The sequence below is a fragment of the Suillus plorans genome, assembly GCF_016647745.1.
Source record: "Suillus plorans strain S12 chromosome Unknown HD556scaffold_1, whole genome shotgun sequence".
Taxonomy (NCBI): Eukaryota; Fungi; Basidiomycota; class Agaricomycetes; order Boletales; family Suillaceae; genus Suillus; species Suillus plorans.
The window spans coordinates 1,197,792-1,212,903 of NW_024537385.1; the positions used below are offsets into that span (position 1 = coordinate 1,197,792).

Consider the following 15,112-nt stretch of genomic DNA (forward strand, 5'->3'; position numbering starts at 1 on the left):
CTGTGATGATTCCAAATAAGGTACACGATAAACGAGATAACGAAATAAGACGGCTTACGTAAAACACGTGTTCGTCCTGTGCAACGTTGTCGAGCTCCACTCGCAAAGTTATACCAGTTCTATTTCGCTTTTCTTTCCTGACTTTCTGTACTAGCTCTCGGTCTCCGGTTTTTTTCAGTATTTTAGCTTAATCATGGGGAACGTGGGTTATCTTCAGTTCGCAGGAATGAGTGATCTTGGTTCACTAACAAGCCTTCCAGGGCGCTAAAGCTGCACAAAAGCGTGAACGCAATGCTGGAAAAAATGCAGACAAAGGGCCTACAAGTAAGACCAAGGTTAATGAAGCGGCGAAGAACATTGTTTGCCAGACTTGCAGACAGACCTTCGTGAGTCGTTAGTCATAGATTCTGTCTATATCACTCTAATCGATTCCATCATCTCAGCTGCTCACCACCCGTGCACCAGCGTAAGTGTCCTTTTTCATCAAATGAGAATATCGGGAAAAGCGCTTTGTACTGATGGTGTGCATGCATGCATTTCAGACTAGAGGAGCACGCCCAGAACAAGCACTCAAAAACACTGGCAGAATGTTTCCCGAACTTTACCAAGTAGGATGCGTCCGATACATGTTTGTCTAATGTGTGGGTGAATGGATGTGCACCAATGCATTACGTTGTAGAACAAGTCGAAACTCTGAAAAAAAGTAAGCGAGGTGAGAAAGAAGAAGTCAAGTGACTGACGCACATCATAACTATCCATAAATGACCTTGCACGGTAATTCTCATAGCGAGAAGCTCGTTGACCCCGTGGCCTGTGCACTCGCTCCCGCGCTCTGCATTTTTTCTCCGACCTTCTTGTTAACTTCGAAAAACTTTGCCACACATCTGTCAATGCAGACACTCTCGCCCTTGTTGAGGTCTCCTTCGGCATAGCGAGGACTGATGCACTTGGCATGACATGAACTACACCACAAGTGAAATAAGTCAAGGCCACCGGAATTGTAAAAAAACTGTCACGCACGAAACAATTCGGTTAAATACGTCTGAAACCATGTCAATTCTATGGCCTGAGAGTTAGCTGCAACGGTTTGGGTGAAATGGGAGCCAACGCACTCGTTTATGGCCATTTCAATGCGCTCATGGTTGACACCACCGGCTGGTGAAGGACCACCACGTCCAAGGAAAGACATATTAGCAAAGAACGAGAAAGCCAAGTGAAATCGAATGCAAGAAGTTTGGAGGCCTCAGAAGTTCAAGTAAGTCGCGAAGTTGTATAAGGAGCAAAATATGAAGCGTGACCACGTGGTTTTCGAAAGGATGCCATCCAAGAAAGGCAATGAAGAAAAATGTACGAGCCAAGAGCCAGACCTTGAAGGAAGACAGAGGCTTGCGCCATGTCAAGACCTCTCGCTGTCCACCGTTGTAGGTTTGTTGACTATGCACCATCACCGATCACGGCTCTTGCATTTCCTCCGCTACCGCTACCATCTCTCAAAGGTAAGAAACGGGAAAGAGATTTAAAAGATAATAAGTTCGGCACACTTGGTGTCGGCCATGCCAATGGCAACATCGACCTTCTTGAATGGACTGCAGAGGAGGGAGAAATACAAGCACCCCAAGCTTGGCAAGTGCGCAAGGTGAGCACTCTGCGTTGTTATTTAATACAGCAATTGAAGTCGCATTTAGACTCTTCCAGGTCCATGCCCATCAAAAGTAGATTCGCTAGCTTTTACTCTACGCTATCCAGACATATTTCCGTCAGAAGCCATACCTTCGTGCTCTGATCTTCGTCTCTTTAGCTCAGGTGGTGGGTCTGAATTGCTGGAATGGAACATATCTCACAGCTGCGTTCGCGTACGATGCTCTTACTCTGTATAGTCAGCATCAAACTCACATTGGACTATAGAGAACTATTAGCTCCCAAGGAGGTGCCATCTGGAGCATTGCAGCCAATCCTGCCTCGACACTACTTGCCCTGGGTTGCGAAGATGGGTCTGTTCGCTTGCTATCCCTAGCTGCGGATACTTTGCAGCATCACAGGCGATTCGATCGCATAAAAAGTCGCATATTGAGCATTGCTTGGGGCCCGCCAGCACCTCGACCGCCAAAACAGCGGACGGCGAAGAAGACTAACAGTGGAATGGATAGTGATGAAGACAGCGATGACGATGAAGACGAATGGACAGACACATGGCTCGTCACGGGTGGCTCAGATAGCAGCTTGCGGAAGTGGGATGTCGCTACTGGCAGATCGACTGACCGTATGGGGACAGACAAGATGAAAGGTGAACGGACACTTGTCTGGACAGTTGGCGTGCTTGCGTGAGTGCACGCGCAAAATACTTCAGTTTTTCAACCTAACCAATTTGACATAGCGATGGGACCATTGTTTCTGGGGATTCTTTAGGTACAGTGAAGTTCTGGGACTCCATGACTTGCACGCAAACCTGCAGTTATCTGGCGCACGGAGCTGACGTGCTTTGTCTTGCAATTGGTCCCGTAAGTCGTCCAATGTGATATTCTTCTGTGGCTGAACTTACCGTATTCCAGGAAGGCACATCCGTATTCAGCTCGGGTGTCGACCAAAAAATTGTGTTGTTCTCATATGTTCCCACTGCTCCAGAAAATTCTTCTTCTGTATTGTCCTCCTCCCCAGCACGATGGATTCAGTCTGGCTCACGTCGTGTGCACTCACACGACGTCCGGTGTCTTGCGGTCTGGCCACCTCACTCCCCCATACCCCCAACTTACAAGCGAAAGCCCACTGCAAATGCAACATACATCGCACCAGTCCTAGCTTCTGGAGGGCTGGACATGTCTATTGCCCTCACTCCTGCGCTGCCAGCCAGCACGACTTCATCTTCCATTGCCCCTCGCGTTGTCAACCCTCTCACAACAAGAGTCACCACGACTTTCGAGGATTCATACTATCGTCGCATCGCATACACCGCAGCAATGTGTGTTTCTCGCGGAGCACGCCTTGTGGCAAGCATCCATGAGACAGGCGTCAATATATGGCGAGTTCTATGCATTCCAGACTCGGATGTAATCGTGGATGGCGTCGATCCTTCGACTGATCCTGAAACGCGGACTTCTTGGGAAAAAGTACTCGAGATGGATCTCAACGTACGCACGAATCTTATCGCCAGTGCGTTGTCCGATGATGGGCGTTGGCTTGTCGTGTCCGACCTGTACGAGGCCAAGCTTTTCCAGCTCAGCTTCAATGTGAGTAGTGCAGAAATTAAACCTGTAGATGTTTTGCCTGATTTATCTTACTTCAGCCTGCTGGTGTCCTCAAATCGAGCCGGGTGCGGACATTTGCATCAATATTGGAGAATCGAATCACTGCCCAGAGCTCTCAGAATCCTGTCTCAACTGGTGGATCATCATTTACATTCACCCCAGACTCTTCAAAATTGATCATGGCCTCTGCAATAACGTCGCTCATTCTCGTTATCGATCTCAGCTCGGAAGCGCCCACCATACTTCGGACATTCAACCAACATTGCAACGCTGGGTCGATCACAAGCGGTAGAGTGGTGCGAGGAATTAACAGAGGGACCTCAGACGAGGACGAACAGTCGGTTGGTGGTATAGATTCCGTCGCTATCATGAAGATAGCAGTGAGTCCCGACGGCCAATGGTTGGCCACATCCGACGACCTTTGCCGAATATTCATCTTCAATCTCGATTCCATACAAGTGAGTTTGATTCATCACCAAGATGTAGTGCGGAGCTAATTTGTGCTAGTACCATACTACTTTGCCGTCACTTCCTCTCCCACCCAGCGTCCTAGTTTTCCTCCCCGACAATCCGCAAATTCTCCTTGCCGTTCTTCCCAACAACACAATCCACATCTTCCACGTAGAACACGGTGAAGTGCCAACATGGGGACGGGAGTTCAACTCTCGTCTTCCAAAGCAGTTCCTCAGCGCCCCAGATCCAGTCATTGGGGTCGCATTTGAACCCCTTCCTTTGTCGGATGGGGAGATGACGGGTATCGCACCTCCCTCAACCAAGCCAAAAGAGGCTATCTTTTGGGGGTCCTCGTGGCTTTGCAAGCTCGAATTAGATTGGGAAGGCAAGTACACTGGCCAGTCACGGAAACGCCGCAGGCAGACCGGCCCGGTGGCAGTAGGAGAGATGGCTAGTGAAAGGAAGTTGCGGATGGTGACGAATTATCGCCCCATCTTGGCACTCGATTTCCTTGGGCCTGGGGAACTGGTGTTGGTGGAACGGCCGCTGGCAGATGTGCTGTCAAAATTGCCCCCTGCATTCTTCAAGCCAAAATATGGGCAGACTTAAAATCCAGTACATCTGGCGATGCTTGTACCCTAAAATTTCCCCTAAGCGGGATATGATGCAATGGATAGCATTGGAACGTGTGCAACTACATGTAAAAGCATCTCTGAAATATAACAAGGAGCAGGTAAAGACAACACTGGGTTAGATATGAAGATGGTAAAGAGATCTATGAGCTACAACGTGAATGTGATATTACCCGGGGTTTACCGATAACCAGATAAAGAAAAATTGGTCGTCTAGCAGACTGTTGCTTGCAGTGCTGCCTCTCTATCTTGCCTTTCGTCTTCCCTGTGAAGTTGAAGTTACCAATCGAATCATCGGACGTGCATAGATGGTGGCTACTCACTTGGCATTCAACATGGACAAGTACAATGTCCAGAAAACACCGCAGGTGGACTGGAAAGGTATTCTATATGGCAGTGGCATGTATCGGAAATTAATCATCTATGAGAAACCAAGTTCAACATCAACGAACAGTTACTAGTGTCCTTGAACTTACTTGTGCTATAGGCCAAATCTTCCAGTTGGTTAGAAGAGCGGGAGCAAAGATGTCAGTATATTTTTGGTGTATTTGCCTGGGACTTCGACATTCCATTACACCCATAGAGCCTATAAACATCACGAGCTAGAACACGTATAAGCCCACGTTCGAGGTAGTGATCAAGAATCTGATTCTTACCCCAATCGGTGCCCTAGCGACCGAGGCATCAGTCTACGACAGTATTAAATAATGAAAGTCTCACATTATTAGTTGGTCGGCAGCTACACGTTTTGAAAGAGCTCTGAAACTGATGGGCTGAATTCTCCATGCTCGGAGAGGAAATCGTCTCTCTAGGAACAAATTCCACCTCCCGAGTAGAGGGCCTCGCAAGCAGATGATTCAAGGTTTACTCCGAAAATCAAGTTGCACATGACTTACTCATACCGCTTCCAAGACAAAAGAAACGCAGTGTACGTGCGGGATCCCAGCCGGGTCTGGGTTCATGATCTTTAACGAGCTAGGGGTTTATGAGTTGCGGGAAAATGAGGTAGAAAAATGAGTATACCCACAATATTTTGCGAAATCTGAGCAACGATGTCACCGAGAGCATTCAAGGTTCCACCGGTGACAGCGAGAGTGTAATTCGGGTAAGTGTGGTATGCATACTGATAGGCACGTGCGATAGTGAGAGTGGCCATACAAGAAAATAGAAGGGAGCGTGACTGGGAAGAACAAGAATTTGGATGGTAGTGGTTATGAGACAAGCTCTAAGTAAGGTCGACGATGGTGCTCTCTCCACTCATTTTCGTTCCACAACGGTGACGCAAATCAAATTGTGTTCCAGAAGTTTCCCTTTTCTTGACAGATGAGCGGGTGGCTGTGACACTTTTTAGCAGAAAATCAAATCACGTGACCTAGTCGCGTCTGTTATACACTTGTTTGTTTGGGTCAACCACCCGTCCAGACGCATAAATACCCGCCCGTATACATTCCATCTCGCCAATCCCCTCTTGACCGCCAACCTCCACCACCTTTTTCCGTTCATCGTCGTACATTCTACCCGCTTCCCCTAACCATCATGCATTTCTACATTACCATTATCGCTCTCACCGCTCTTGCTGCCAACGTCAGAGCCCTACCACCTCGCAGAGTCACGTCGCGCAATGCAATCGGTAACGTCATGACAGGTACAGGCGGACTAGCACCTGGCGGGTCGATCAACGGTGCAAGCAAAAACTGCACAGACCCCTTAAGCTTGTCGTTGGGGTTGGGGTGTTTACTAGGTGGTGGCAGTGTCGTAAACATCGGATCAAGTAAGGGAGGCGCTCACCATAGTATCCCGCCATCTGACCCACTATCTAGACAACGCCGGAGCAGGAGGGATAGGAAGTTCAGGTTCAGCAGCCATCCAAAGGGTTGGGTCAAAAAAATTTAGAACATCAAAGTTCAAGAGCATGAAGGGCGCCCCCACAGGGAACGTGTCCACCGGAAATGGTGGATTAGCACCAGGTGGATCAGTCAACGGTGTCCCCGACGGTCTCATCAACATTGGCTCAAGTAAGGTCCACTGCATCTTGGTCGGCGGCATTGAGATCTGACACGGTTTGTGCCTTTATAGATAATGCAGGAAATGGCGGGACGGGAACGAGCGGTGACGTACTGTGAGCGGTGAAAAGTGGGAAGGAAATCTCCACAACCTAGACTTACGAAGCATAGACAGCATGCACACGGACTACTCATTTGTACTATATCGCACTATACTATCCTCACATTGAAACGGACACCTGGTTGACTGGGCGATACAGGCGTACAATTTGCATGGGCGTCTTGTACAGCTTGTAAATAAGAAGCCCGCCGGAACTACAAGAGCTTCAGGTGGCCTGTCACCTGATTGATGAGATCTATGGGCGCTGTAAAGAATCTCAGTATGATTACCATGACCAGCAACTTATCCTACCAGGACCAATACCAAGAACAGTGCGGGAACCTGCCGCGATCTGTGTACGACCACTGTATAAAAAAAGGGTCAGCGAACACGCATGGTGATGTATATTTGAAAGCAATACTTACGCGTCCAGTATTGATCGAGCGCAGAGATTGAGACTCTTGGAAACTGCTTCGAGTTCAAGGAGCTCATCCTCCGACGAACACTTGAGAGCAATTTTAGCTTGACTGGGTTACAGTGTTCAACAAGTGAAAGGCAAGTGAGTTTTTCCAACACATACCCAGTCTTCTCCCAATGTTGTACGAGCTATAGATAACTCAATGACCAGGTTGAAAGAATAATCATTTGAAGCATACCGCAGTATTTGTCCTCGATAATGCCTTGTAGCATGCTAGTGTTGCGTGTCTGAAAGTCGTCGCGCCATCCAATATAGTCTGTCCCCCGTCAGATCATAAGCACTCACCCACACCTAAACAGTCTTTCTTAATTTATCCGAGGACAAACGTGTGGTACTTACTGTGCAGCTATTTTCCCAGTGGTCATTTTGAGATCCGTTCGCACGACTAAGACCTGCAGAGGTTGAAGTCAGCAAGTGAAGTCTCAATTGGATGCCAGCTCATACCAATTTGCAAGGTTGCATAAAGCCTGCTTTAACCGCACTAAGATCTCCGTCTGCAAGCGCATCATTCTCTTCTTCACTATCTACCTCCGGTTCGACCTTGGGTGGTTCCTTATCCTCTAGCTCCGACGGTGGTATAGGTTGAGCGGCAGGTGCGGAGTTTTGGGTGCCTATTCGTGACCCAAGATAGTAGCCCAACCCTAGGGCAGCTCCTGCGACCACCACATGTGATAGTGCTATAATGATGCGGTTACAGTATAAGTTTCTAATGTCTTATGTCCAATTACTTACCTGACGGAGACATTGATATCACAGAGAGATGTCGGAGTTTGCCGAGAATAGCTTTTTTGAAATCTTTGATCGACTACACATATCTCGCTTAGGTTTTAGGTCTCTTCCCGTTTTTATATCCAACAAAACTATCACACTCAAACTTTTGAACGTCTACTCATTGACATCAGTGAATTACAGATATGGCAGGGGACTCTACCGCACCATCTGCGGACCCTCAGCAAGATGTCTCTGGCCGCGAACCGTTCTCATCACTTGAGCTCTCAGAGCCAACAAACAAAGCCCTCGCAGATATGGGCTTTACCACAATGACTCCCGTACAAGCCAAAGCTATACCCCCACTCCTTGCAGGAAAAGATGTTCTAGGTGCTGCTCGTACAGGATCAGGAAAGACACTCGCATTCCTCATACCTGCGGTTGAGCTCCTGCATCGGATGAAGTTCAAACCTAGAAATGGTGCGCCCTGCTTTCACTTTATCCTATCAGGAAGCCGAATAATTATGTATGATAGGTACTGGAATTATCATCGTTTCTCCCACACGAGAACTGGCGCTGCAAATTTTCGGGGTTGCAAAAGATCTCATGGCACATCATTCGCAGACCTTTGGTATTGTTATCGGCGGTGCAAATAGGAGGGCCGAGGCGGAGAAGTTGGAGAAAGGTGTTAATTTGATTGTTGCAACCCCTGGTCGGCTGTTGGATCACCTCGAGGTACGTCTTCAAAAACTCGCAGACACCACTGATGTATTGACTTTGTTTCTGTAGAATACAAAAGGGTTCGTTTTCCGAAATCTTAAAGCCTTGGTGATAGATGAGGCGGATCGAATATTGGAGATCGGTTTCGAAGAGGAAATGAAGAAGATAATAAAGATTCTTCCAAATGGTTTGGTCATTTAACACCCTACCCCTTTGGCAAGGAACTGAATTGCAGTATAGACGACCGACAGTCCATGCTCTTCTCGGCCACTCAGACCACAAAAGTCCAAGACCTCGCACGAATATCTCTTCGACCCGGGCCTCTGCACGTCGATGTAGACAAAGAAGAGGCAACAAGCACTGTCTCAACACTTTCACAAGGATATGTTGTTTGTCCCTCTGACCGCCGCTTCCTCCTTCTCTTTACTTTCCTCAAAAAGAACCTGAAGAAGAAAGTCATTGTGTTCTTCTCGAGTTGCAATTCCGTCAAATATCACGGCGAGCTGCTAAATTACATTGATGTGCCTGTGCTCGATTTACATGTATACTCTAAGCCATCTATATTTTCCTGTCATAAGCTGACGCAGTACATCACAGGGCAAGCAAAAACAACAAAAACGGACAAACACATTCTTCGAGTTCATAAATGCTGAGTCTGGAATTTTACTATGCACGGACGTCGCAGCCCGCGGCCTCGATATTCCACGGGTAGACTGGATCGTCCAATTTGATCCCCCAGACGACCCGCGGGACTACATTCACCGTGTGGGCCGAACTGCGCGTGCTGGCAAGGTTGGGAAGAGCTTGATGTTCCTGCTAGAGAGTGAACTTGGTTTCCTGCGGTACCTCAAGGAAGCAAAGGTTCCGCTGAATGAATTTACGTTCCCCGCGGACCGGGTTGCGAACGTACAGAGTCAGGTGGGTGCTCATAGGCATTGCGATATGAATGAATTGATCATGTTTGTATATAGCTGGAGAAACTTCTGCAAAACAACTACTTTTTGCACCAATCGGCAAGGGACGGTTTCCGGTCGTATCTGCAAGCATATGCATCGTATTCACTGAAGAAGATATTTGACATTAATGCACTGGACCTTGCAAAAGTGGGGAAAGCGTTCGGGTTCGCTGTTCCACCACGCGTGAATGTCAATATTGGTGGGGGGAAACCTACTACTACTGGTAAAAAGCGGCAGAGAAATGAGGTGGATGCGGATGATGAGGAGTGGGAGGACATGCCATTGGGTGGTGGTGCAGAAAGCGCAGATGAGGTTATGGAAGAGGCGGAGTCCCAGCGAAACAAGGCGCGGAGAAAGGGGAAAGAATGGCGGGTGGAGACTTTAGGCAAGAAAGCAGTCGAAAAGGAGATGTATCGGAAAGGAAAGGAACGGAAGAGAGCAAAAGCGTCTGGACAACAGTGGAGCGGGTGATTTTTGAGAGGGTTCTTGACCGTCACGCTACTATATGTCTACTACTCCTGTTTATTTGTTTGTTGGCCCATCGGCGTGATATTCTAGCCATCGGGATGCTAACTTGAAGTACTGGACCGGAAACCGGAAGCACCATAAGCGCCTACATTGCGTAAAGAAGCATGTTTGCGCCTGCCCTAAATTGAACACCAGGCGTAAGCCTGACATCTCCAACCACACTCATCTGCTGCCAGCTCAAAATTTCTTCTTCAACCACTCCTTTCACTCACTCAGTGATCTACCTCAAGTATAATGGCAACTACGCAGGTCAGTCTTCTCATTTGACGAAAAACTGTTCTGACGACGTCGGCTTGTCGCACTCCGCTTCCGTCGTTTAACTCACATACAAACTCAATAGCACTATCTCTGGGCGGGTGGACACTTCTTGCTCCTTCTCTCAGGGTTTCGTTATCTTTTAGCATGGATCATGTTCAAGAGCGTCTCGTCCTGGTGGTACAAGGGTGCGCAGCTCATTCCTCAATTCTCAAAGGCTTATTCTTACCAACCCCTCTGTGATTCTTACAGCTAGCTTCCTTGGCGCCCTAATGTCCTATTTCATTGTTTGCCAGTGAGTGCTTTCCGCGTGCCAACCAACGTGATGATCGCGTGTTGATGTGGATGCTGCGTGTCCAGGAAGGCGCTTGGTGTGAGTTTATGACGTAACACATGTAAAGCGTGTTTTTCTGAGACATGTTTGTAGACTCCCCAGCCGAGCATGGCGTATGTCAGACGGGCCCTCGCGGATGAGGTAGGTTATCTGATGTCTCCTTTTGACCTCTTGAGAATAACCGGTGGACACAGAACGTGCAATACTTTTTGTTGGCTATCTTCTGGTGGACTTCCAGGCCGGTCACCTGTAGGTTTTATCGTTGGAGTCAGCACAGGTACTGATGTAACGCAGTCGCATTGTTACCTTACTTCGTGTTTTCCCTTTTCCATGCGCTGACGTTCACTCGTACGACCTTGATGCCTCAATTCTTGCCTCCTGGTCCACCGCTCGCTGCTGGAGGCCCACCTCAACCTCATCCCCTGGCGAAGAAGCTCCACCTTTGGGTCAAAGGTAAGATTCCAAGTTTATTCAGTCAACTTCGCGAGTGACACGTCATCCAGCCAACTATGACACTGCCATGCGCATCGTGGCCATTACCGAGCTCGTCATCTTTGCGCGTGTTGTCTTTGGCGCGCTTTTGTTCCGCAACTCGCTCATGATGCCACTGGTCTTTGCCAACTTCCTCCATCAACGTTACTTCCACTCGCAATTCACGCGCGATGCAGTTACGCTTACGGACAAACGTATCACGGATCTCTCGAATCACCCTTCGCTTCCACCAGTGGTGGGTCAAGTGTGGATGCGCGCGAGGGAGCTGGTTGCCAAGTGGGGCGGCAGTGCCGTCATTGAGCCTGCTGCTGCCAGGAGGGATTAGTGATGGGGACGTGAACGTGGATGAGTTTTTGGGAATGGACATGTGGAAGGTCGTCGAGGCATTTCCCATTTACTACACATATGCAATGGCTCTCTATCGTCTTTTTTGCACTAACGTATAATGATAGATTATTATTAGCAAGGCTTCTGAGCTCTTGGCAATGACGCTGATGACCACTACTCCACTGAATAAAAAGGGGTCCAGGGCGAGAATCAATCTAATTCTAACTTGTCCATCACGCGCTACTTATGGCGACGATTATTGCTGCGTTGACGAACTTTGGGCTGTCTTTGGCTGCTATTGGGCTGTCGTTGTTGTATTCTGTGCTAGCTGTGTTCCAAGCTGCCTTCGCGCTTGTTCAAAGCATGATTGAGAGTATACTGAAGCTGGGACAGAGCATCACTACTCTGGTGCTGGAGTTGTTTCAGGGAATGTTCGGGTTCGTTCTCGGTAGGTCATGCTCCTGGGCCTTTGCAGTGATGTTCTCAACATGTAACTGATACGCTTTTACTAGCAAACTTCGCTGCAATTTTCGTCATTGGTGCAGTGTACTACTTATACACGCTCAGACAGCAGGGAAAGGGACCCAAGGTGTTGCAGAAGAGGTTCTGACTTGACTGCGTCGGTAATCGAAGAGAATCCCGGGTTCTCAGGCTGTGCATCATTAGTATTACGACCACACATGCTGCCCCAAGCTGAATCGTTTTGACATGACTATGAGCTATGGCGACGATGACTGTCATGAAACTTGTGGCAATCCTGAACGGCACATCTTTACCCTTACGTTCGAAAGTGTATTGAAGCTGGGCACGGTGACCCTGGTACTGGAGCTATGTCAGGGACCTCGTTTGACTTTGCAAAACTGCCGCATGTCTAAACGTTGACAAGGGACTAGTGCCACCAGTGGTAGATGAGAAAATGGAGTCACTATCCAGTGATCTCACCAATATTCATATGTAGCACCGCCATCCAAGGGGCGGGCCTATGATATAACTGCACTGCCACTGTAACCAAACATGAGCAAAGTCCGAATATTGCTTTCTTGCCAGAAGATTGAGAAGGATCAAACACAGGCAGCGCGAGCAACGTCGACGACAACGGCAAGAGATTAAATCTGCAGTGACGGCGACTGTTGTCAACGGCGTTCAATTGTTTCTCAATACAATTCATGTCTCGCATTCCTGTCCCGTCATCTCACTCACCGTCCGCTAACAGAGCTCCCCGTCACGATTCTCCTTCTCCAGTCCCACCAGCACCCAAATACCCTTCATCAGCATCAATGTCCAATTTATCTGGTGTCTCACCGTCTGTCGCTGACACGCGAAGAAAGCAGTCCAAACGCGACGAGGTGAGCATTCTTTCCGCTTTTCGGCTTCCGGACGCGTGGTTTTGTTTACGGTACCCGTCGGTACACTTCTTCGTACACGTGTACACACTCCTTCGATGAGCTCCTTATCACCTCTTTACCAAGGGCGCGCCCACTCTGTTTCAAACACTATATCCCATCGCCGCACGTCCGTCCGTACTGTTTCAGTCGCTAACCCTCCTTCACAGGCCATCCGGAAGAAAATAGAATCAGAGCTTGCCCGAAAACGTACTATCTCTACAACGCATCATGCAGGTGGCCGCGGAAAACGTGCTACAAAACCTGCTATTGCGAAAGGCACGGTTGCTGCACTGAAGCCCAGCCCTGCACTCACCGTTCCCGATAATATTACTGTTGCAGAGGCCAGTCAGCTATGCGCAGCGAAACGGACAGATTGCGTCCTTGTTGTAGACGATGAAGAGGGACTGAGCGGTATTTTTACCGCTAAGGATCTGGCATACAGAGCATGTCGTTCACCGTTCTCCACTTGACAGTCAGCCCTGACAGTTCACAGGTTACTGCTGATGGTCTCGACCCTCATACCACGCCGGTCAGTCAGATCATGACCCGGAACCCAATGGTCACCCGGGATACCACCAGCGCGACCGAGGCTCTCCAGCTTATGGTTCAACGTCATTTCCGTCACCTGGTATGATTTTACCTGATTCTCCGAACACGAATGGTATTAATGCAAATGCTAGCCTGTTTGCAATGAAGAAGGCAATGTCGTTGGATTGCTTGATATTACCAAGGTCTTTCATGAAGCACTGAACAAGGTCGAGCGTTCCTCCTCTGCATCCGAGAAACTCTACACTGCTCTTGCGGGCGTGCAATCCGAACTTGGCCCAGGAATGGCTTCAAACCCACAGGCTGCTGCCATGCTTGCTTATGTCGACGCCCTCCGCGAGAAAACCGCATTGCCAGATCTCACGACTGTCATGGACTCGCGGACGCAACCTGCAACTGTCACTCCAAAAACAACTGTCCGTGAGGTGGCCAAGCTGATGAAGGAGCGTCGTGTCACTGCTGTTTGTGTCATGGAAAATACGCCAGGTGTCGGTGATTCCTATACCAAGATCGCCGGTATCTTCACAAGCAAGGACATTGTTCTGCGGGTCATCGCTGCGGGTTTGGATGCAGGCATATGTAGTGTTATCCGTGTAATGACTCCTCATCCTGACACCGCTCCTCCTACCACGAGCGTACACGACGCACTCAAGAAGATGCATAGTAGGTGTTCTGGTGTTTGGTGTTGCCTGTGCTGAACGTGCTGCCAGACGGTCACTATCTGAACTTGCCTGTTGTCGAGAGCGACGGACGGTTAGTCGCCATTGTTGATGTTCTGAAGCTCACATACGCCACCCTGGAGCAGGTAGGTAAAATCTATTCGTAGGTTTATCTGTGCTAATTCAATCTCAGATGAATGCCATGAGCACAGAGAATTCTGGTGAATCTGTGGAAGCCGAAGGTGGACCAATGTGGGGCCGTTTCTTCGACTCTATTGGTGGCCACGACGATACTGAGTCCGTCATCTCTGGTTCGCATGTCCCCACCGACGGCCCTTCTCTCTCTACGCATAACATCGCTCGCCTTCAGCAGTCCCCACACTCCGAAGTGCACCCGAACGACTCCGCCTCCGTGGTCGATGAGGAGCACGAGTCTGTTCTCGAGGGCTATTCGCGAAAGCGCAAGGGTACGATTCCAGCCATCACAGGCGCGACTTCCAGCGTGCCAATAGACGATGGAACGTACGTCTTCAAATTCCGCACGCCAAGTGGGCGCACCCACCGGTTCCAGGCGCGACATGACAGTGTTGAGATGCTGCGCGAGATCGTGCAAGGCAAGCTTGCGACGGACCCGTTCTTCACCGAGTTCGCAGGCTCACCCACTGAGCGGCCCGACCCTGAAGATTTCACGTTATCGTACACGGATGCGGACGAGGACACAGTGCTCATCACGAGCGACACGGATATCGCGGATGCAGTGAAGATCGCGCGGTCGGCGGGCTCGGATCGAGTTGTGCTATTCATTCAGGGCGGGAAGCACTGGATCGGAGCTGGCGCAGAGAAGAGCGAGGCAAAGGCTGCGGAGGTGAATGCAGCTGCGAAGGAGGAAGAGAGGGAAGTCGAGAAGGCAGAGGCTGTGGCAATCCCCGAACCTGTTGTAACTCCCCCTGCAAAGGCATACACACCACCGCAGGAGGAGCTGGTGATGGGCATCCCGAAGGATTTGTTACTCCCTGCCAGTATTGGTGCACTTGCTGTCGTCATCATTGCGGTGTTCACCATCTCAAGATTGGCACATGATTGAAGAGTTAGGTCTACCGTGTTCATCGATGCCTTTTTTACCCTAAGGAACTCATTAGACTGTTCGTGAATTATGTATACAGGGACAGAATTTGTCGTTAAACCTGTCATTCACTCTTTTGCGTATACGACTTGTTTATGAATTTATCACGAATTTTGCGAATGAAGTCACTTGCGTCTCAATATGCCTGCTTGTCCTTCTGTTTGCTGAAAT

General features: G+C 49.1%; 10 protein-coding genes across 10 annotated transcripts; 7 read left to right on the plus strand and 3 right to left on the minus strand.

Moving 5' to 3' along the window:
- Positions 1-59: 59 nt before the first annotated feature.
- HD556DRAFT_1318155 (At2g23090 like protein) lies at positions 60-768 on the plus strand. The gene is made up of 4 exons (XM_041301219.1): positions 60-202; positions 261-386; positions 444-466; positions 543-768. Exons 1-4 carry the CDS (start codon positions 194-196, stop codon positions 610-612), a joined length of 228 nt encoding a protein of 75 aa, XP_041167792.1. The 5' UTR covers positions 60-193; the 3' UTR covers positions 613-768.
- HD556DRAFT_1318157 (Tim10/DDP family zinc finger-domain-containing protein) lies at positions 746-1,306 on the minus strand. Its single transcript, XM_041301220.1, has 3 exons — positions 1,113-1,306; positions 1,021-1,059; positions 746-962 (listed from the first exon to the last, which is right to left on the minus strand). The coding sequence occupies exons 1-3, from the start codon at positions 1,187-1,189 to the stop codon at positions 782-784; spliced, it is 297 nt and encodes a 98-aa protein (XP_041167793.1). The 5' UTR covers positions 1,190-1,306; the 3' UTR covers positions 746-781.
- Positions 1,307-1,355: 49 nt separating this feature from the next.
- On the plus strand, positions 1,356-4,372 carry HD556DRAFT_1318159 (WD40 repeat-like protein). The gene is made up of 7 exons (XM_041301221.1): positions 1,356-1,636; positions 1,686-1,853; positions 1,906-2,321; positions 2,375-2,498; positions 2,550-3,224; positions 3,281-3,700; positions 3,750-4,372. The coding sequence occupies exons 1-7, from the start codon at positions 1,394-1,396 to the stop codon at positions 4,302-4,304; spliced, it is 2,601 nt and encodes an 866-aa protein (XP_041167794.1). The 5' UTR covers positions 1,356-1,393; the 3' UTR covers positions 4,305-4,372.
- HD556DRAFT_1318163 (uncharacterized protein) lies at positions 4,373-5,607 on the minus strand. The gene is made up of 7 exons (XM_041301222.1): positions 5,355-5,607; positions 5,224-5,302; positions 5,048-5,168; positions 4,984-4,996; positions 4,804-4,929; positions 4,651-4,748; positions 4,373-4,592 (listed from the first exon to the last, which is right to left on the minus strand). The coding sequence occupies exons 1-7, from the start codon at positions 5,481-5,483 to the stop codon at positions 4,541-4,543; spliced, it is 618 nt and encodes a 205-aa protein (XP_041167795.1). The 5' UTR covers positions 5,484-5,607; the 3' UTR covers positions 4,373-4,540.
- Positions 5,608-5,863: 256 nt separating this feature from the next.
- Positions 5,864-6,450, plus strand: HD556DRAFT_1435845 (uncharacterized protein; the record flags this gene model as incomplete). The annotated part of the gene is made up of 3 exons (XM_041305480.1): positions 5,864-6,098; positions 6,148-6,342; positions 6,404-6,450. 3 exons carry the CDS (start codon positions 5,864-5,866, stop codon positions 6,448-6,450), a joined length of 477 nt encoding a protein of 158 aa, XP_041167796.1.
- Positions 6,451-6,645: 195 nt separating this feature from the next.
- HD556DRAFT_1435846 (peptidyl-tRNA hydrolase PTH2-domain-containing protein) lies at positions 6,646-7,653 on the minus strand (the record flags this gene model as incomplete). Its single annotated transcript, XM_041305481.1, has 8 exons — positions 6,646-6,695; positions 6,743-6,795; positions 6,856-6,957; positions 7,011-7,036; positions 7,087-7,135; positions 7,248-7,300; positions 7,353-7,585; positions 7,641-7,653. 8 exons carry the CDS (start codon positions 7,651-7,653, stop codon positions 6,646-6,648), a joined length of 579 nt encoding a protein of 192 aa, XP_041167797.1.
- Positions 7,654-7,678: 25 nt separating this feature from the next.
- Positions 7,679-9,878, plus strand: HD556DRAFT_1318188 (P-loop containing nucleoside triphosphate hydrolase protein). The gene is made up of 6 exons (XM_041301223.1): positions 7,679-8,096; positions 8,152-8,351; positions 8,406-8,523; positions 8,577-8,878; positions 8,934-9,254; positions 9,308-9,878. Exons 1-6 carry the CDS (start codon positions 7,823-7,825, stop codon positions 9,761-9,763), a joined length of 1,671 nt encoding a protein of 556 aa, XP_041167798.1. The 5' UTR covers positions 7,679-7,822; the 3' UTR covers positions 9,764-9,878.
- A 176-nt stretch (positions 9,879-10,054) lies between these two features.
- On the plus strand, positions 10,055-11,504 carry HD556DRAFT_1453294 (uncharacterized protein; the record flags this gene model as incomplete). The annotated part of the gene is made up of 7 exons (XM_041308086.1): positions 10,055-10,069; positions 10,161-10,263; positions 10,328-10,362; positions 10,503-10,550; positions 10,604-10,658; positions 10,704-10,862; positions 10,913-11,504. 7 exons carry the CDS (start codon positions 10,055-10,057, stop codon positions 11,224-11,226), a joined length of 729 nt encoding a protein of 242 aa, XP_041167799.1. The 3' UTR covers positions 11,227-11,504.
- HD556DRAFT_29755 (uncharacterized protein) lies at positions 11,188-11,951 on the plus strand. The gene is made up of 2 exons (XM_041310177.1): positions 11,188-11,676; positions 11,741-11,951. The coding sequence occupies exons 1-2, from the start codon at positions 11,475-11,477 to the stop codon at positions 11,836-11,838; spliced, it is 300 nt and encodes a 99-aa protein (XP_041167800.1). The 5' UTR covers positions 11,188-11,474; the 3' UTR covers positions 11,839-11,951.
- Positions 11,952-12,585: 634 nt separating this feature from the next.
- HD556DRAFT_29878 (CBS-domain-containing protein) lies at positions 12,586-15,105 on the plus strand. Its single transcript, XM_041310184.1, has 6 exons — positions 12,586-13,056; positions 13,107-13,241; positions 13,294-13,822; positions 13,870-13,964; positions 14,012-14,905; positions 14,958-15,105. Exons 1-5 carry the CDS (start codon positions 12,670-12,672, stop codon positions 14,900-14,902), a joined length of 2,037 nt encoding a protein of 678 aa, XP_041167801.1. The 5' UTR covers positions 12,586-12,669; the 3' UTR covers positions 14,903-14,905; positions 14,958-15,105.
- Positions 15,106-15,112: the final 7 nt, after the last annotated feature.